The following is a 21,343-nucleotide window of genomic DNA, read 5'->3' on the forward strand; positions in this document are numbered from 1 at the left end:
ATATTTCCTCCTTAAGGAAGACGCCACTTCAAAGTTATCCCCTCCCCCTGGTAAACTAGAAACCCACGAAGTAGAAGAAGAAAATGAAGAAAGACCCTCTTCTAGACCATCATTCCCTATAAGAGAGGAGACAAATCATTCACGTGCAGAATGAGAGTTCCCTCACGGGTAACGCCCAGCAGACCAAGAAGACTAGGAAACATTTTCCCCAGAGAGACGACTTAGGGGTCTACAGGAAATAGAGACACTCAATGGTTGTAAGAATAGTGAACCGGGCTCTGATGCCCAGAAATGATGCCCCTACAGTTGGTCTCCCCACCACACCACCATTAGAGGATCCCAGTTAGGGTGGGCAAGGTAAGTGTTGCACGCTTTTTTCTTTCACACCCGTTTTTCCTTGCTTGTGGTCTTCTTGGGAGCACTTTCCTTCTTCCTCACTGTTCGAGACTTGTACAGGTAGGGCCACGAGTCTTCAGATTCCAGCGTGAGGTAAGCTGACTGTCTTAAGCAGGATAGCGTTGAGTATCCAGGAATGTTCAGTGACGGGATCCAGGAAGGAGGAGGGGCAGGCGTCCTATGCTCAGAGAGTGCCCGGAAGACCGCAGCACTGAGCACAAGTCGGGATCTGGGATAAGGGGAGATAAGGCTAACGGAAGAAATGCAGGAATCAGGAGGGGGTTCCAGGAAGGAGAAAAAAGGGGGTAAGGAACTGGAAAATAGTACGGTTCAAGGACTCGATACACAGGCCTAACAACTCCAAGCAGTGCCCGTTTTCTAGGAAGCAGAGCGTTGCGCGTAAAGACTAGAGCGCAGCGTTTCTGGGCCGTCAGCCATGTTGGAAGAATCACTGACTTTTCAACCACCTCCCCTATTGGGGTATGGGGAAATACAATTGAAGAAGAAACCAACTTCCTAGGGGGGACAACAGGCCACAGCAATAGCCCTTACGCCCGAAGCCCAGTCTTAAGGGGAAGGGTATGTAATGAATCCGGTGGAGTCATCACCGATTTCCCAGCAGTGACCTTCTCCCATGTGGCCAGGGGACAGCAGCTGCTACCTGATCTAGACCCCGGGGGCGGCTATATGAGGGAGCATCACATGGGAGGAGACAACCTCCGGGAAGATGATGTGGCTCCATCGAATGAGACATGGCAGCCCCCATTTTCCCTTGAAAATAACATCCCCATGTCTCAAATCCTTATGGCCCATTTTCATGTATCCAATATTTTTCCTATGAAGAGCAGGAGAAACCCTTTTACCAAAACTACTGACCAACCTCTGAACCGTGTTCTAATTTGCCAATGTGATGAAATGACGTCTTTCAATTCCACTTGTCGATCAATAAGAAGTAACTTGCCATTAAAACGTTTTGAAAATGCTTATCCGAATTCCATAAATCAATCATTCACAATGGACTTCTGTTCCTAGAATTCACAAAATACTGGTATAATGAAGGATCGAGCAACGTGGAGCAAAAGAGACTGCAAACTTAGCAAGCGCTCTAGTGTTTGCTGGTGCTCACTTGTGCCCGGGAAATGTAAGCAGCCCAAAGAGGGAATGGAATGCAGTTGCTGTGGCGACTGGCGCAAGAGGGATTCACCTCTCCCCGAGAAGCAGGGAGCAAAGAAGCCATGGTGTGGTGGAGTCAGGCAGCTCACCAACGGAGGAAGAAGGAACTGTTGAACCGAGGGTCGCTGCGGGAATGCCAGGAGACAGAACAACTCATGGGTGTTCATAGGGAAACAGCATTTCGCTTACCACAGCCAGGAGGACAGCAGCCATGTCGAGAGAAAGCCGCCGAGGACCAGCGGGTAAAGGAAAGACCGCAAGGGGAAAGTTGACGGAAACCTTACCCGGCCGACCGCAAGAGAAGATAACCCCTATTGAAACCGGTGAGTCTTCTAAAAAGCAACAGGGACCCCGGGGTGTATTGGCAAACATGCCAAGTACGAACAATTGAAAGTTACTTAAAGGGGAAAGAGAAAAGAGATGGACATATTAAAATAAGGGAATTTGAGTCACAAATAAACCCCTTTCTAGTGTGTATATGTACACAGTGTCAATATGAAGAAAGCAGAAAGATGATAATATATTAGTAAGATACATTATCTAATACTATATACAGACAACTTTGGGAGCAAACAAACCCAAATGAACAGAAGTCCTGGTAGGACAGTACACCAGGCAATTTCAAGTGTATAAAACTGAAGTCCTGGTAGTGTCATGATCACAGGCTAGGGCTCTATTCTGGTTCAGGGGGTTTCTTTTCTCAAACTGGGTTTTTGTTGTTGCCTTAGCTGTTCTATTACTGTAGATTCTTAATGGAAGAATAGCGGCCCCAGGAGTTCCTAAATGGCCGCCTGTTTGTGCCTTAGGGAATTAGCCTTACTGGTTTAGTCGTCGTCTGTGTCAGCCTATCCAGGCCCCGCCCACCTGGAGGCTCGCGCTTCGCCTCTCAGTCTGCATTGCAGAGAGAACGCTTACTGCAAATTCCCTGTCATAGTATAAATTCACAGTTCGCATATTCCTACCGCTTTTTGTTTATCCCTCCGCAGCCCTCTCCATCCTAGTTCATTGCTCGTAGTTCCATTTTCATTCAGTGAATCTTTCCCGTCACAAACGTTTCGCCTCCGAGTTATGAGGAGTCCTGTCACACGCAAGTACCACTTTAGTCATAAGCGTTTCAGTTCTGAATTGCCTTCCAGTCAAGTTTTTGTCGGAAGTGTTGCTCATTGATGTGTGTGGCATCTTAGTGGTGTGAATTCCATGACTTGTTGGGTCGCGTGCGCTTACTGAGTGACGCGTTCCCTTTTTATTTTGGTTGCGCTTACAGCTTTATTGCCTTGACATTTTGAGAGAAAATAAAACACGTAGTGTGTTTGTGTGCCCTGCCGGTATTACATTCACCTTTATAAAATTACACGGACACTGCCATTAGTGCCTTGAGCATGTTATGAGGAGAAAAACAGGCGGTCGTTTGCGTGCCTGAAATTGCTTCCTTTTCATTATTGTTGCATTATTGTTGCACTAAAATTCCACTGTCTTCCATTAGTCCTTAGGAAAATGAACCCTTTAGTTTCCTATTCCTTTGAAGGAATTTTCTCTGCCGTTTGTATGGATAGTTTTCCTCAGAAGCACTGCAATACTGAAGTTTAGGGAGAGAGAGGGGTTATACTGTGATTAGTACTGTCTGGAATGGGTATGTGCCTTATTCATTTCTCATAGGCTCACTTGGCTAGAGGTTCAGACTTCAGGCTGCCTTTCATCCCCCTTTTTTTTAGCTTCCATAATTACCCTTCCATTCATTCAGCTAGGACCCTTGTTCCCTCGTTAATATTGTTTCCACCTTGGTTGCAACTTCTTCAGGACATGCGCCCCTGTAAGAACAGGATAGAGAGCTCAACAAATTAAGTTCTAAGGTGAGCTTAACAACACAAGAGAGTTATTTCCTTAACTTAGTTGCCACGGAAAACGTACTAAGAAGGCAATTACCGTTGTTTTTTCCGCAGAATATTTTGCCACTTCAAATTAAAGGTGGGTAGTAGTTATTAAGAGCTCCAGAGTGTCCACGCAGAGTCTAGGTAAGCGTTACAGGTATGGGATGAAAGTGAGCAATCCCCAGAATACAATCCAAACTCCCCAATGAGAGTCAATAATGGACACACCCCAGGAGGGAATGAGAGCAAGACCAAATGCGGGTGAGTTTAAGAGGCAAAGTTTATCTAGATAAAATAGGGCATGCAGAGAACTCTGCTTACTCCGAGAGCGCTCTGCCAAACAATATACTGTCATTGCATTAAAAAGAGTTACAGCGTCATTAGTGATGAAATCATATGGCACAAAGGTTACATTTTAATTGGTGGAGCCGCAGGTTCAATATAGCTTCATTGGGGCCGTTTCCATGCGATTGGATGGCTGCTTGGTGGCAAGGCGGACATCACGTGGATCAGCTGGGCTGGTCAGTGCGAGGTGAAAGTCATGTGGTTCTGGATGAGGTGATTGATACTCTCTAAACATTACTTCAAAGTGCACAATAAAAAGACAATCATTTGCATTCTGACTGCCGGGGAGAAAACATTTCACATGTTGCTTTTAGATACATTTGTCCTGAATCACTGGTCAGGTGAAAGGTATGGGGGGTCATCTCTGTCAGGGGGCATGGAGGTGAGCGCTCCGTCCAGGCCCAGTGAAGGGTGAGAGGATACATTTGTTGCACTGAGACATCCGTGAGAAATGGGCCTCTAGCAGCATTGTCATGAGGACATAGAAAATAGGTGGGGCCTCGTGCGCGCGGCGCTGCCAAGGAGGGAAAGAAGGCCCTGTGGCCTAGTTCAAATAATGAAGTTTGAAATATACAATAAAAATGGAGTTCAAGCACGCTTTTCATGGCCTCTTCTACAATGGGTGGGGGGGGGGTTGGTTATGACTCAGACCATATCTTCACATATGTAAGGTACGTGGGTTTAATAATGTCCGCTCTGCTACAGGATGGTTCTATTTATGTCGGCTCCATGGGCCACACACTTTACACCAAGATACATGATTCTTTTAACATTTACCATCTTTACATATGCATACATTACGTAAAGGCATTTGACCTACATCATAAAACAAAGACACATGGGCTCAAATATCTCATCTACTATAATCAATTAGCTAACACATTCGTCAAACATCCCTTTAGATCTCATAAAAAAAACGTTTTTATCACACGTGAGTAAAAAAGGAGAATATATGGTTACAGGCAAGATTAGTATCCGGGGTGAATCTGAGTGGCATGCAGTTGTGGGGCAGGCATCTGTTACATCAAAGAGGAGGTGAGGGTAGAGGTTGTGTGAGTAGTATATCCTTTGAGTTGGGTCTGTGGGTGCGGAGCAGGTTTGTGGAGATGGATGGGTATTTTCCAAGACCAGGCCTTGGCCCGGTCATTTGCAGGGCAACGATGCTGGCAGGAAGGCGCGAGATACAAGGTTTTGTTTGTAACCTTTTGTGCCCAGTTTATCGTGGGAACAGGACTCTCCCAGGCATTGCTTGAGGGTGCCGCCGGGGTTGCTCCTCTACATCTTATCCAATACCACAGACTGCCCTCTGAACCCTGGTTCTCCGATCTACTGAGGGTTGCACAGCTTAAAAATGAGAGACAGAGCGCAAATGGCATAAGGCCTATGACCCTATTCTCAAGAGCCAGTACAAGATATGGTCTGCAGCATTCTCATTAGCCATTGAAGCTGCTAAAACATTGTATTTAACTAACAAAATTGAATCATCTCTATGCCAACCCAAGGCTCTCTTCCCAGCAGTCAAATCTCTTTCTTCTACCACCAGACTTACTCCCAGCTATCCCGGCGGGACTATTGCAATTCTCTATATCTAGCACAGCCGAAGGGGCTGATGCAGCGGCTCCAGTGCCTTCAAAACCTGGCAGCTTGTGTGGCAAAGGGCATGCCCTATGGGGCCCACATTTCCCCGGTGCAGCGGTCCCTTCACTGGCTCCAGGTTGCTCAAAGTATCAGATTCAAAGCGTTATGCATTGTCCATCGCGCTTGGCACGCCCAGGGGTCAGAATGTCTCAGAACAAAGTTCATCTGCTATTGTCCTGTGTGCTGTCTACGCTCTGCCTCTGCTGATCGTCTGTGTGCCCTCCTACCGTCGTGCAAGGATTGGAGGCCGTGCCTGCTCTATTGCAGCAGCTCTGCTGTGGATTGAACTCTCGATAGCTATTAAAAAGCTATCCAACCCTCTGGGCTTTAGGAAGGCCATTGAGACCTACCCGTTTTAAATAGAGCACTCTTTATTCTGGCTCGCCTTGTCTTCTAGCGCCAAGATGCCTTCGGGTGACCATGCGCTCTAGAAGTTGCTTTAACATAACATAACTGTATTATCATATACTAAGTTGGAGTAATTGCTTCGCCTAGTCTGAACCGAAAAGCAACTATAATTGAATATTACACCCCAAGGTCCAGCTCCCCTAGAATTACTGTTATCCAGATTAAATGTTAAAGGTTTATACTGTGCCTAGTATTTGAGTATCACTAGATCAGAAAAATGTATTGTCCAGTTCATTAAACATTGTGATTTCTTGCTGAGCATCACAGTACAACAGATAGGTTCTACTATCCATGGTATTACTGAAATCATATGATAGCGGCAGGGAGGCTGTTCCAGAGGGAGGCCCCAGCTGAAGAAAGATCAACCACCAACTTGTTTTGTTTTGGAGAAGCGACTGACCCTGAGGGAGTTGTGGGTGGAGGAGCAAAGAGCTTAAGTAAGATGATAAAAAAAACTGTCCTAACAGCCTCCCCGTAGCAGACACAATGTCGTTACAATAAGGTATCTGTTTTATATATGTACGAGGTGGCTGTGCATCCAGTCGACAATAAGTGTGAAGAAAGGGTAATTGAAAGGGGTAAAAAGCAGGTACTTGCAGACATAAAATCTATCCCATGGCTCCATTTGGCTACATGGATCAAAACCTTGCATCACTTGACGGTTTCGGACCAGCACAACAGATACCTTTGATGCACGGATATCCCATAAAGGCATTCGATGTTGGCTGGGTTAGCCTGCACTCCCCATCTATCCTCACCTTTTGAAAACTGATCGGCTGCCAAGGGCACAGCCTACTCGAATAGTGGGATCCAATTCTTAATCGCCTCAAGCCCCTTCCTGACTTGCTACGGCCTTCCCAAGAAGAACCACTTTTTGCTTCACCGGCGCGCTGGTGTGCTTTCACGCACTACTGCAATGTTGAGCACAAGGATACCCACTTCTCAGGGCTGCACAAGAAAGTTAGGGAACGACTCTGAAACATTTTCTAATGCTCCTCCTTGCTTACCCTATGCACTCACACAGCCGATTGGCACAATGCCTAGTTGGAGGTGAACGCAACTTACTTGGTTTGGGCACGCAATGTCACCTGTCTCACATGACGGTAGAGAGGGCTGCCTCAGGTGCCATAGTCTGAACTGACATGCATGAATTATAGTAGGCGGCGTGCAATTGAAGGCTGTCCCGTTACGCTAACAGAATGAATACAACCCTATAGGGAAAGAAGCCAAGAGACAACTTGGAGGGATAACAAGGTTTAAATGTGCAGATTAAAAAAAATATCAACAAAGGTGTCTGCTGTTCAAGAACGTTGAGACTCCAGAATTAATGTTGCCTTTTCAGAGGCTACAGCATCAGTAATGACATCATATATAGTGTCTGAACCCGCACTAGTGATTGGTAAGACAGTATACATGATCATGCTCCATTGTTGGATGCCAACCTACAATTCATTCATCAGCCGTATTTTGAATTCCACATGGGTCAGCTGGGTTCGTCTCTCCATGGAGTAAAGGTCTGGTCGTGGGCTGATGCTGGTTGGAATAGAAGAAATTAATCAAGTCACAATGACTAGTCTTGTCCGGTCTGTTTTATTATTGTGGCATTCTCTCACAAAATCGAAACCTACCCGTCTCTGGCTTCAGTCACTGAAAACAAGCTGCTATTGTTATTTGGCCTTGAGTGAGAGTCAGCAACCGCTAGGCTATAAGGACACAAGGTGTAGAATATCCTCAAAAATGACAACATTTACTATATTGAAAGTGGACATTGGAAAATTTAGTTTCAATTTCTGTGATCTGTTTTTCGGAGCGGTTACTCTGAGTGAGACAGAGAATGGAACTTCCCAACATTATGTAATTTCAACTATATAGAATATTTTTGCAATTAAAAACGGCATGTGTGCTGTATGCATATTGAATAATTCAGCGATGTGCGAATGTACAATTTGACGAAAATAATGGACACAATACGTTATGTTGAATTATATTTATACGATGCAATATAAAAAAACGAGTTCGGAACTCGCGGTTTGTTTATAGGTCTAGTAATAATTGTTATTTGTATATAGTTTAAAGAGGAGTGAATAGAGGTTTGATTTTTTTTGGGCAGTATTGCTTACTGGCCTTGTTATGGGTTGTTAGCTGGAGCATATTGTGACAATTATTAATCGACGACCTGCAACCACCTCCTGTATGCAGACTAGTGATATCTAAACCGCTTTGTCCCATGGAATATCCGGGTGCGCTGTCACTGTTGCATTATTGTGCACCATAAAGTAGGCGTGGGGTGGAAGTGTCACAGGGGTTGAACATTTTTTGAGGGAACTTGGTTTGCTTTTCAATCAATAATCTTCCCAGTTCCGTTACGCCATCCATCTGTGGTTCTCCATATCCATCTAGTTCTCCATCCCATTGGGAGCTATAACTACTTCACAGCGCTAACCTTTCATGCAAGTCATTGTTCAAAAACTCCCCCATGTTGTCATGTGTGTGTTCATTGTGTGTGGTTTGTGTTTACGATTAGGTTTCATCTGGTGCGGAATTATACAGTAAATGGTTATATTCGATTAAAGAACGGCTACTAAAATATATTTTTATTCTGTTATCTACACAGATATATTGCATCGTTCTGTGTATGCCATAGTTTCCAGGTACCGTCGGATGGATTCTTCATGCTTATCAGCCATTGTTGATTGAACAGTGCTTCTTGCATTACCGTGATGTGGGATGACAGACACGGACCGATCTGCCCTTTGGCGGTACCAGTGACAAGGATGTTAAAAAGAACAAAGCATGCAATGTTCGCTAGCTATAACTTGTATGGCAAAAACATGTATTTCATTACGTGGACTTAATATAGTTTTGGGCTTGTTCTTTGATAAATAAAAGCACTTGCTAGATCGCAGACTAATGATGTTTTCTTTAAAAATATTGTTTTCCTGTCCGATTTGGGATGCTCTGAGAGGATGTGTATGTTCATCTTCCTGGTTCTGTGTTAACTGACGTTATGGCGTAGGTGATGACTGGGTGTGTTTGGCTACGTTGGCCACTTACGTCATGAAAATAGGTAGATCATATCGTTTGGAATAGTGATGTCAGCTTCAGGGGCGGGTGATCTGTATTCTTGCCGCAGGCGCACTTGAAGTTAGTGTGATGCCTTAACGGATATTATTAACACAAGATGGTCACGCCCAACCCGTTTTTTTTCCGCATGTGTAAAAGTGAGGAAAACTAAGGTAAGATGCATAGGAAATAATTTTAAGATTGGTTACAGTATGCTTAAAAATACATGCCCAAACGATCAGGACAATACAATTTTTGAGCGCCCTTCCTCATGAGAGGTTTTCAAACACTACATCCCTCCCTCCCCGAGGGTGGTTCGCAGCACTATAAATCTCAATGTGGAGCAGTCGGAGATTCCACCTTCGAGATATTATTTAACTTGGGCCTGTGGGAAATAAATTCTCACTGGTGTCAAATGGGCCACTGAGAAAAAGGAGAATTCCTTCTTTCCTGCATTAATGGAGCGCCAGGCGTCCTGTAGTCCTACAGCATCCATAAATGTTGCCAGCTGTGTCAGTCTGCTATGTTTTATCAGGGACATCGTTCAAATCTCTGGCAAGTGCCACAAAAGCAGCTGGTGCATTCAATCCCAGATCCCGAATGTCAAACATAGCCTTCAGCATGGTAGGAGGAGAGTAGATAGTGTATGCTTCCTCAAACATTGAAACAGTCAATGACACAAGCATACCTTGGGAGGTCAGTTTTCATTGTCATAACAGTAAACTGTAGCGATGTCTTCATTAGGGTAGCCACCCCTTTTCATCTCCATTAAAGGGCATGGAGGGCCAGACAATGGTGCATGCCCTTGCCAGGAAGCCGAAGATTCCCCACAAGGTGCGTCTCCAGGAGCAGATCCCAAGTCTGGTTTATGGCTCTGGATATACAAAGAATCTGCCCCTGCTTTGGCTTTGCTACAAAGGCCATTGACATTTCATGATGAGCAACTAATCTTTGCAGGCATGTTTTCCCCTCTATTATCCAAAAGTGCCACGCTCCCTCAGAGGACGTGACCACAGTCGACATTTTGAGAATCAAATGATCTATTCCCACATCTGTACATGTTTAGAAATTCTCATTCATCTCCCTTCCACCTCCCCCACACACATTTCCAGCAACATGGAAGCATCTGTTGTCCCAATATAAACCAACTTCAAATGTCATTTTGCTTTATACACGATATCTAAACTGTGATCCTGGGACTCCTGCCAATCTCCAATCTCCAGTGCTTTTAAAATGTGCCCTGCGCAGAAGAGCTGGCACTTTAATGGATGACACTGCCCCATTCATCCACTTATTTAAAACCTCTGGGGGCCCTTTCATAACAATGGTCAATATTGGTGCAGCCACCTGAAAGCCCCCCTTCACCAGCCCTTAGTGAAAGTATCGTCCCCACAAAGCAATCAAGGGTAATAGTCCACACTTCAATTCTCCTCATCCCCACATCACCTCCCTCTGCTGCTCATGACCCAGCAGTTGAATGCAGAATTAATTCAAAGTGATCCAGGTGAACAAATAAAGCAGTAGGGATTATAGACATTTTGATAGGCCACAGCCCAAAGCCGGATGTCAGCCCATTCCAGTGAGGTGTTCCTCAAAACCTCCACCATACCATCAAGCACCTCCATCGTCTCTGGACTGGTCAATGAAGGAATTTGTAGCTGCTGATCCTGCATGTTAAATGTCCCTCAGCAACTACCACCCTGCCATTCTCTCAGGTTGACACTTTCATGCTGCTGTTGGTTCTTAATAGTAGTGTGGGTCATAATGGTAAACCACAATAGAGCATCCCTTGATCCAGGGGCTCGTACTTTACACACCTTTTCCAGTCAGTCCTACACATTCTGTGGGTTTGTGAAAAAAACAAGATTTCCCTTCATGCAGCACTTCACACGTCGCCAGAAAGACCAGCATGTATTTGCTGTTATCTACCTGCACTCGTGTTTTTACTTCCTTGAATGATCTTCGACTGATGCACATTTACTGCATAATCCTCAAAGACTGAGAATGAGGCGCAGGGCCGGTGTTAGACCAGATTGCACCCCAGGCGGGAAAATTGTTGGCGCCCCCCCTCCCAAAAAATATGACAACAAAAATGGTATGTTACAGATGTTATTGGGGCGCTCAATAAAGACCTGGATGGAAATGTAATACAAAATGCATACATGCGATGCTAAGTGACAGTGCTAGAATGTCACTTGTGTTATGTGTCCAAAAAGTAACTTTTCTTGACTTTGACATTGCAAATTCCAAGCATAAGCCCACGTCTAACAATTAGACATGAGAACATGTGCTTAAGGGCCTAAGTTACAGAATGTTCTCAAATTCCAGCTTCACTGCATAGCGCTGTGATTTATCGGTCAACGTTTGAAGAGCCTAGAAGTTATTCAGTTCATATTGGGCCAACATTATCCTTTCTATTAGGGAGATGCTAGCCCAGTCCTGGATTTATTTTTGCATTCTGGGACTAGTAATCCTGGATTTATAATCGGAAATCCAGGACTACAAGTACCAGAATGCAAAGTTAAAAGGAGGACTGACCTATCATCCCTTGACTGGAATAGATATGTTGGCCTGCATGGTGCATGCTATTAAAAAAAAGTCTCCTTCATGGTATTTTGTTTCATGTATACCTCAGCTTTTTAGAGTACCAACTTTGGTTGGGTGAACCTGTATATGGGTAAAAGCTCTATATAAAACAACACATTACTGTATGTGTGAACCTTCCCTACCGGTCACCCTGCTCTTGTACAAGGTGTAGTCAACCCATTATAAAATAGAGGCACCCACACTGTAGATTGGCGACTACTCTACTCAAGCAGGCCTTGCTGAAGATTTGTGGGGGCCCATTTCAACATGATGGTTGTGGGCCCCCTGCTTAGGGTGAAAACAGTCTGCAGCACCCATGGGGTGCATACATTACAACGGTGACAAAGATAAGGTTAATAGTCGCCAATTATCATGATGGTCAGCCGCCAGGGAGCTTAAGCACACAATGCCCACTCAAGAGCTCTAACCCCTTCTTTGTCAGCAAATGGCTGATGTGGAGGAACCAGTGTTAGAAGGCACTGAGGTTATAACACTTCTGTATATCCTGTGGGAAGAGAAAACGCAGCATGACAAATTAATATATTGCAAGACTGCTGACCGGCAACCTGGGGCAGTTGCTGGGGGGCCCCCTGAGGCTCGAGACCTCTTTCGTTTGAAAAAGCTGAAAGGCATGGATGCCATGCCTGTACTAGAGTACAGTGGCCTTCGCTAGGTACAGAGTCTTTCAGCATTCATTCACCACCCATGTAAACTACAGAGGCCTCAGAAGCCACAGTTCACCACCCTCTTCCGCAGTGATCTTAAAAGCTTAATATCTAGAGCAGTGGCATGACCCAGAGGCCAGTCTCCTGTCCTGAGTTCAGATCTGGCCTACCTGAAATAAATCTTGGCACAGAACGAGGTGCTTTCACTTGGGAGAGGGGGGATGACTCACTCGCCTGCGTGATGCCACCGGGGGCCCATTTACCTGCTGTACTAATGAACATCTACACTGGGCCTTTCTATCACGCCACTGGAATGGGATTTAAAAATTACTGTTTAAATTACATGCATAGGACAGATGATCTCTCTGATGAGGAAGATATCAAAAGTACCTCTGTTCTGTTCCATGTCCTTGTCCCGCTGTGGTAGGATAACATTACAGCACCTAGATAATATGACTCTCCTTGTAGAGTGCTAGCAGAATCTATAACGTACTCACTGCAGGAGACAAGTGTTACACTATCATCTCACTTGCTGGTAAAACTGTAACTGAAACAAGAGAGCCAGGCTGGGAAGGGGCAAGGCTGAGTTTAGCTCGGTAGAATATTGCATACCTCAAAGGACAATAATGAATGTAGGTTGTTTATCACTGCTTGTGGTACGTCCTGATGTATGCAAAGCTGTGCCTGCCTGTGCTACAAGAATCAAGCAAAACCCTGCTTTAGGGTACTAACGTAGTGCTTTTAATCCTGCGAGTTAATTTTGACATTCCAAACATTGTCCTGTCAAGATAACCCCCAGGACATAAACCTACCTACTACTGGCTATTCCTGCAGTAAATTCTCAGCTCAGTTGGTTTGGTTACAGGGGCACAGGAACAGTTTGTCGGGCGAGTGAGGTGAAGTAGGACGAAAGGGTGAGTGAGTGGCAGCCTGCCAGGACCGAAGAACCAACGTTCCACAGTATACAAGGTTAGAGATATGCATGTGCAACTTCAGCCCCTGCCAATGCTTAATTTGCTGTGTGATTACGATACCAATGCACCGTTTGGAATGGAAGCCCAGTGCTAGTGGCACTGGCAGTACGAAATACACACTGTCATATTTTATGCTCTTATGGAGGGGAGGGATTGTGGGATACAACCTAGATCTTCCCCTTTCAAACACTGGATTGTGTATTTCCTGAGCACAATCCTGGCTAAAGGGATGTCCTTATTTTCAGTGATATACCATGTTGCAGTATCGCCCAGGTTGTGCTTCTTCCTTTAAATTGGTTATTACTACGATATACTCTATTCATTTGTTATTTCTTTGTGCTCTTTTAAAAATGTAGTCTTTCCATTAATCCATTTTATTTTAGATTACCATTGACAACTTCAGTCTAATTTTTCTTTACTGTTCAGGGTTTATGTGATTTATTATTCATATGAAGTTTTGTTAAAATACCTTTTTTCTTTTTATTCAATACTTGTTCTGACTAAATCTGTGGACGTTATGTAGCACCATCGTTCATCTCAGTGCCATAATCCATTCCGGGATGCAGTCCTATTTTTTTTTTTTTATCTACAGTTTTGCGTTGCTGAGGACCGAGCGTATATACGTTGTGCGTCTTGTTCCTCATAGACGACATCTATTGAATAATTAGCGACATCCATCCGAACACTAAAAACGAGTTTCCTTCCATTGTCTTGCTAGCGTTCCTGTGCCAAGTACAGTAAGCGGTTGCTTCCTTTCTACTTTTGGTCCGCGGCAGTTTGCTGCCTTTTCGCTTGCAAATATTTATCCGTTGGTGATCTTTTGTGAGTGACCCTATGTGCAGATTCTGCTTTCTGCAAGCACGTTTGTTTACTTCAGGGATATCTATACGCTTGGTATTTTCTTTTGATGCCAATTTATACTGTGTAGCTTGACATCCATGCTCAGATCTTTGACCCTATTTTTGGTCATACATCTCGCGATCCCTGTTGCTCAGAATTTACTGCTCGAGTTTTAGCAGATTCAATCAACTGGCAAATTACACTTGATACAAGCTTCAGGCACGGCTAGTTCTTCATTGGCCGTTGCAACATGCGCTATCCAGTTATACAGATGCACGTCTCTTGAAAAGTTTTTCTAAAAAATGTCTTTCTAAAACTCCTTTTGTATTCGCCTCTCACATAGGCGCATATTTTGGGTGCCCCATCGCTGCATTACATGGTTTCTGAATTGATCTGTATGGAACACCCGGCAGATATTTGTTTGGGAACATGACCCATTGGAATATTTCAGCTGGGGCCCCTTGGAAGGTTAGTTTGTCTGTTTATGTAACCCGCTGCCTGCCTCCACTCATGCTCTCCCGGTACTTGGCTAGAACTAGGGATATTTTCTAATCCCAGTCCCCATATTTTGTCTCCACAGATGAATTATTTATCATCTGTGTCTTATTGGGCTGCGAGAATGAAGCAATTGATCTCTGCACCCTTTATGGACCCATCATGGTGAACATTGTCTACTTGATGTTGGCAGTCCTTATAATTGAACTCTAATTGGTGTTGGGAGCCTTTAGGCTCCGTCAGGTTGCTCTCTATTTTTATATTTTTTTTCTTTCTGTCTTTTTACTTGTTTGGTATCTTTACAGAGGTTCAGGTCCAATCAAGTCAGAAATTACTACATTCAATGTGATAATACAGGACCAATATGTCTACCCACATTTGTATGCAAATAAATATTTTCTCTTGTGGTTTGTCTAACATTAGATGTTACCTTGTTGTGCCCTGAGAAAGACTACTATCAGTTCTTTAGATTGAACTAGATTAATTTTGTCATTGAAACTACGCTCAAGATGATATCTTGCAATTATGGTCAAGATACTCGTAGTTGGCACTAAGCACTTTATGTTAGCACCTTTATATTGATCATTGTGCACTGCTTCAGATATGAAGATGGAAATGAATTCTGTTCAGCTGTGATTTATAGGTTTGCTTTTAGAATTTTTCAATGTTTATATACATTTTATGATGTTACTGTGTGAATGATTTTTATTCTATTGTGCATTTTGATAATAAAATAGGATTATAAAATTAAATACCTGACCAAGCCTGCTCTCCTCCTTACACCTTCCCGAGTCAATTACAATTCGAATAAATTGTGTATTCATCGTGTGACCTCCTGCTCTTACCTTTTGACTTATTTTCAGTGATGTCACACACTTACATTACCGAAGCATGAATAGCTTTGCATACACCACTTGTCTTTATTTCATACCAGGCAGACAGGACCAAAAGACCAGCATCCGACACAACACAAGGGGAGAGATCTGCAGACCACAGTCTGAATTTGCTGTATGATTACGTTACCAATGCTACCAATGCACTTGCAGTCTGCAACGTTTGGAATTGAAGCCCAGTGGTAGTATGGTTTATAGGGTTATATTTTATGTTTATATGGACAAGAGGGATTGTGGGGTGCAAACAAAATCTTACCCAATCAATGAACACTGTATTGTGCATTTCCAATTACATCAGCTGCAGCTAGTGTCACTCTTGGCAGATGGCTTCACTGGGACTTGGCCTCCTCTCGAGTCCTGCCCTGACTGGAACTGCTGCTCCTGTGCCTGGGTCTTGATCCTCCGAGCCTGATGGCAATTAAGCTCTTTAGAGTCGCCGGTCCCTGCTGTCCAGCCGAAGTAGGAGCTGACTGAAAAGCCCAGCCAGCTAAAGAATTTTACATAGGTAGTAAAGTAGTGTACTCAACCTTAGCACAATAAAATTCAATAATGCAGCATTGCAGCGTCAAGCATCATGGTGGTGTTGGAGCCCTTTTGGAGGAGTTGGACAGGCGCCCCCTAGAGCCTGGCACGTCAGGCAGCCTCCTGCATGGCCTGATGCAAAGATGCCCTGGTGAGGCATTGCCAAGTTTGATCACACCCATTCTCCTTTCCCATTGATGGCTCATGTTACTATCTCTGAAATTGAACAATATGGGAACTGCTGCTCTAAAGTGCTCCTGGGGATGTTGGCATGCAGAGACCCTATGTGACTTTCAAGAGAAAAGATTAAGAGGCCCCAGGGCTGTAGTGCTTCCTGGGTCCATTTTTCAAATGTCTGTGTCCTTCCTTCTCCGGTAGGCCCACTAGCTGAATATTAGGTCACCTGCATCTACCTTTGCCAGCTACAGCCATACCCTCCAAGCATCTTGGAGTGGTTTTGAGTGCGTCAACCTGTGTTTTGAGCTCTGTAACAGTCTCTTCCAGTTCTGCCATTCACCCCTCCCCCCTGGACTGCTCATAGATATTCCTGTATTGGTGTGAAAACAATGCCAACCTCAAAGGCCAGTCTAGATTCTTGGACTGCGTGTAACAGTGCCATCATGGAAGGTTCCTTAGGATTCCCAACTCGCCAAGCGTTGAAGGGCTCCTCTCACGATTGGGTCCGGAGTGTTCCACCAACCCTGTTGTCTGAAGCCACCCTATTAAATTTGTCAATTTTGGTCTACTGCACTTATGCCAATTTGTCTTTGCCCATTGCTTCTTCCGACAGTCTTGGACAGCGTTCTCAACCGATAACTCGAGGAAAGTCTTCATTAGAGTCACCTCTGTTTTTATGGGCGTTTGCTCTTTATTGGCTTGACATTTCACCCAATTTCCACCACAGACGCTGGCCACTGACTCTTGAGGATCACAACAGGCAGGCATCTTTCTTCCTACCAATTCTCAATCTGCAATGCCAGGAGTAGAACTTTCTAAGGGTGCCTTAGTCCATGGCCCTTCCAAACAGTGTTGCTTCCAGGGTTGGTTTCGAACGCCAACAGTTGATTGAGACGGTGCGGCCATTCCAGCACTCCAGGCCTGGGCCCACTTCTGGGTGAGCCATGCAGGCCTTCTGGCTGTTTACACTATGGAGTGGTGAAGCTCCGGTCCCTTGTCGACTTCCGCCCTTCAATGCAGTCAGTGAGTTTAAGGACTTTCAGGCACTAGATGTGCTCTAGAACAATCCACCACTCAACAAAGCAGCCTTCATGTGCCTGCAGCGGCAGCAATGTCCTCTGTCCCAGGTACTGTGAGACGGAAACTTAAACTTAATGCACCCACACTGGCAATTAAGGGCACCTCAGACGGCCCATGTGAGAGAATGCTGACCTTTTCCATGTCCATCCAATACCCATGTTTGTTAACAAGTGTCCCTGCAATTCCACTGACATCTGTGTATGGGAACGATGGGCAGTCACTCTGCCTTATGACCACACCACTTAAAGAGTCAAGCCCCTCCCTGACAGGAAGCTATGCTGTTAGGGGCCTCCAAACTTTAAATGCAGTACTTTTGGGAGTGGGCAGACCTCTGGCACGTCAGCAGTCCACTGCATGATAACACTAAAGTCAATATTTACCCACCAGCCAGACCAGGATCTGCTGCTGATGTATGCTCTCCACTCTCCCTCCACACACTGCAGCTTCCACACCCCATGCACTACTCCTTGCATTTCTTCTGACAAGGGGGGACGGAGAGAGTTTCTTGTGGGGTCTAAAACCAAGTGACAGCAGACACGCATTCTGTCCTGGTTCTGCCTCCTCCCTTTGTTTCGCTGGGGGCTATTAAAACCTCTTCATTCCAATCACTTCAGCTGTGCAGTCAACAAGGTTCGACATTGAGGGGAGCTGGGAGCTAATTCACTCCTGCTTCTTGCATAGTAGAGCTTGGTTAGTTTGAAACCAACAGCTACCAGGAGCTACTTTTGGCTCCTAGGGCCAGCTGTTATCTTCTAAACATGTCAATGTCACCTTAACTGAGTATTTGAGAATGTTAATAAAGAACAAGAATTAGAACACATCTAACAAACATTTTAAACACAAAAGTCCATAAAAAATTGACACAAATTTAAAAAAAGCATCTCTGGTAGCTCCTGGTTCCCCTGCGGTAGCTCCTGCCCATAGGGTGATGCCCGACACCCAGGAGCTGGTTGTATCTCCTGCTCATTGAATCTCAATTTCGAACCCCGCGTCAACACAAAGATCTATATTTTCAGCTTGCCAGTCATGTCAGGCAGAAATCATTGTTAATGTTGTATTCAGTTTGGGTTATATCTCCCCCAGTGATACAGCCCGAATGATGCAGGACTGTGAAAGGGCTCACAAGGCCAGTTTCTTCTAAAGGAACCATCCTCTAGCCACGCCCCCAATTAATAGCATTTTTGGCCATGTGCACGGACTGTGTTAGCAGTACTGCTACTCACCCACCATGTCTAGCATTGTTGCTTCTCTAGTGACAATGTTGTCACGCATACAAACTATAGCAAGTGTATCCATCTACACAAAATCTATAGAGATGTGGTCCCCCATGACGTGACATTGTTTTGCAGTGTTACCCCTTGCAGCAACAGAATTCAGCATGGCTATTACTCCGGCAATGAGTCTGAAGCAGCGTTACTCTTCCCACAGCAGCAGTGTTCATTGCACACAAAGTATTACTGCTGTCCCTCCCTTCGAGGTGGTTTGAAGCAGAACTGGCCCGCTCCCCTCCTCCCCATAACCACAGTGGACATCTGTGGCAGCAACACAAGCATGGCAGGATCGATACTTACACTCTGATGCGGGTGATGGGTCCTGTTTTCTGGATCAGGTAGGCAGAGGGAAATGATTTCACGCCAAAGTGCGGCATTTGCAACGATTCACCAGGCAAAACCCGCCGAACTGCGATGTTCTCAAATTGCAGCATATCCAGAGTCACCTAAGAAGGAAAGAGAACCCAGAATCAGGAACAAGACTAGAGGCCAGCATTACTCAAACTATATGCAGGGTATGGTGGAACCCATATAATCAGTGAGTCTGTGATTAACAGGCACCCCAACATTATCTAACAAAAGAATTTGGATAGGAAGAAGACCATGTTAATCTAATCCCGATTAAGGAGAAATGGGTAACTTTGAAAGTGAACTTTTTACTCCCGCCCTTAGTATTACGTGTACAAACAAACAGAATACTAGCAGTACTAGCCAGTGTTAACCTCTAAGCATGGTGAAATAAAAACAGACATCCCATGACTATCTATTTTGCCATCTGTGATGAATCTAGGGAATTCGTACCTTCTTCCCAGTGGGGAGCCCCTCCCTTGGAGGCTAGGGAGGTGAGCCGCTCAGCAAAACCCTCCCCTAGGAGTTTGGGAAAGCAGAACCTCACTGGGAGTGACTACCCTGGAGTGGACATGAACTCCCATTCCTATCAGGAACTCCCTATAAGAAATACCCTGGTCTTCCTTTATGGGAGTAGAAGAGACTGATGATCTGTTGAGTGGAATCCAAAACATACTTGCATAACTTTGGTTTGGGGTAATGCTGGAATCCCCACGAACCCAGCAGCTCATGGGGAACAACACGCCCCTTGGAAGTACTGCAGCGAGAATAAAGAGACAACAAACCTTGAATGGGAAAGAGAAATCCTATGCATAGGCAATCCTCTGATGTGACAACGTTCTGAAGGGGCGTAGTCGCACTGCATCGCGGAGCTAGTGGTGGTGTGGAGAGACCAAGATGCAGAAGAGAGACACTGGGAGTCGGGCATAGAGAGGTGCAATATCACAGAGGCAAAGATGGGAGAAACACTGTCTTACCTGGTGCAGTAACCACACCGAGGTGGATCTGGGACCTGTGAACAAACGCAGAGACCAGAGAGTGACTGAGGAAAAAATCCTCCGTTCTCAGTCCGAGAATCAAAGAAAGTGCGAAGAGGGGCAGAATAAGGTAACCGAACACTAATCTGACAGAGACACCGAAGAGAGAGAACAACAACAAAGCCCCAGCTGAGATGCCACTCTACTGGAGCACGCCCAAAGGCGGTGAAGGTACCTAGGTTGCCCAGGATGGATGGAGGCGATCCAAACAGAGCCAGAAAGAGGAAAGAAAAGCAAGCAGAATAAACCCACATGTCGGTCAGACCCTCCGGGAGAAGCCCCAAAAGCTAATAAAGGCAGAGGAGTCTGGAGAGCCCCATCGAGAAAAGTGGAACTTTGCAACTAATAAGCAAAAGGGAACATGGGTCACATCAGTGAAAGCAGGAGCAGGAACAAGGGGAACTTGGCGGCTTCCTTTGTATAAAACCAGTAGAAAGAGTAACCCAATTGGTGGAATCATCCCTCCATTTAAAGAACTTGAGACATTTGATTTCTGTAAAGACTAACCTTTCATAGAGGAACTGTAATGTTTTTGAATTATAATGCTTTTGACTAAAACACATGGTGTCGATGTGAAATACATTCTGGGTGCACTTACAGCCATAATGGACATGTTCCTCAAGGCTCAGTGAAAACTGCATTTTAATGTGAACCTTGAATTACTAGAAAACCATGTTTTTCTCGCCTATGTTAGTCTTCATTGCTTCAAGGACTGTTTTGGATGAATATGCCAACTGGTGTCTGAAAACATTGTAGAGCCAAAGGAAAGCTATGCTGTTTTTCACACTTTCATGAGAAAGGGAAGAGTTTACCTCTTGAGGTTACCATAGGTCATTTTGGCCGAAGATCCATCGGAATTGGCAACAGGTTGAGAGTCAGAACTTCCTGGAAAATGCCATCCTGCATTTGTGGAAGGTTTAAAACGGAGAGCACCATATTAGGCAGACAGAGAAAGCTTCAGAGAAAGAGTGGATGCACTGTTTTCTGTGCCAGTTAAGCACAAAGCTTTCCCTGCACGGTTTGCGGCTTTCCAGTGCAGTTCTGGCGAGATGAGGAGTTCTGCGGCTGCTGCTTTAAACAGTGAAGTATTTTAAACATTCATGGATAATTTTTACTGAATGTAGTCTTTTTATGTATGCTGATTTGTGAATAAACGGCCATAAAGAGCAATTCTTTACAATTTAGCCAAGTGTGTTATGTGAATTATTGCCTTTCAGCGTGAAACGTTTCGTTTCTTTGTGTGCTGGGGCTGTGAAAAAGATTACCATGCACTAATGAGAAACACAACAGGAACATAAAAAAAGACTTGGGAATGTTTCTTTGATGAACTGTCAACAACGAACAATGGAAAAGTGACAGATTCAGGGAAAACGATGAGAGGCCAGAACAAGATTGGTCTAAAGAAGCTGGCGCAGAGGGTATATTGCTCTGGCTTATTTTTATTTTTTTCTTAAAGTGGTATGGCCATATAGTTAGGTTTTGGACAGAGGGCTATTTTTGTTTTGATTAAAGACAAGCACCTTTAGTTTAGTTGACAGGAAAGGAAATCCCTCTTAAAAATAGG

The 21,343-nt window shown here is 44.7% G+C and overlaps 1 protein-coding gene across 1 annotated transcript in view; it reads right to left on the reverse strand.

The window, feature by feature from the left end:
• The window catches only part of QSOX1 (quiescin sulfhydryl oxidase 1), a 735,474-nt gene that overhangs the window by 278,348 nt on the left and 435,783 nt on the right, over window positions 1-21,343 (reverse strand). The window contains exon 6 of the mRNA XM_069641454.1: window positions 18,695-18,840. Coding sequence (XP_069497555.1) covers window positions 18,695-18,840 — 146 coding nt within the window. The remainder of the gene's footprint in view (window positions 1-18,694; window positions 18,841-21,343) is intronic.

The sequence above is a fragment of the Ambystoma mexicanum genome, chromosome 1q, assembly GCF_040938575.1.
Source record: "Ambystoma mexicanum isolate Mex_15411 chromosome 1q, UKY_AmexF1_1, whole genome shotgun sequence".
NCBI lineage: Eukaryota > Metazoa > Chordata > Amphibia > Caudata > Ambystomatidae > Ambystoma > Ambystoma mexicanum.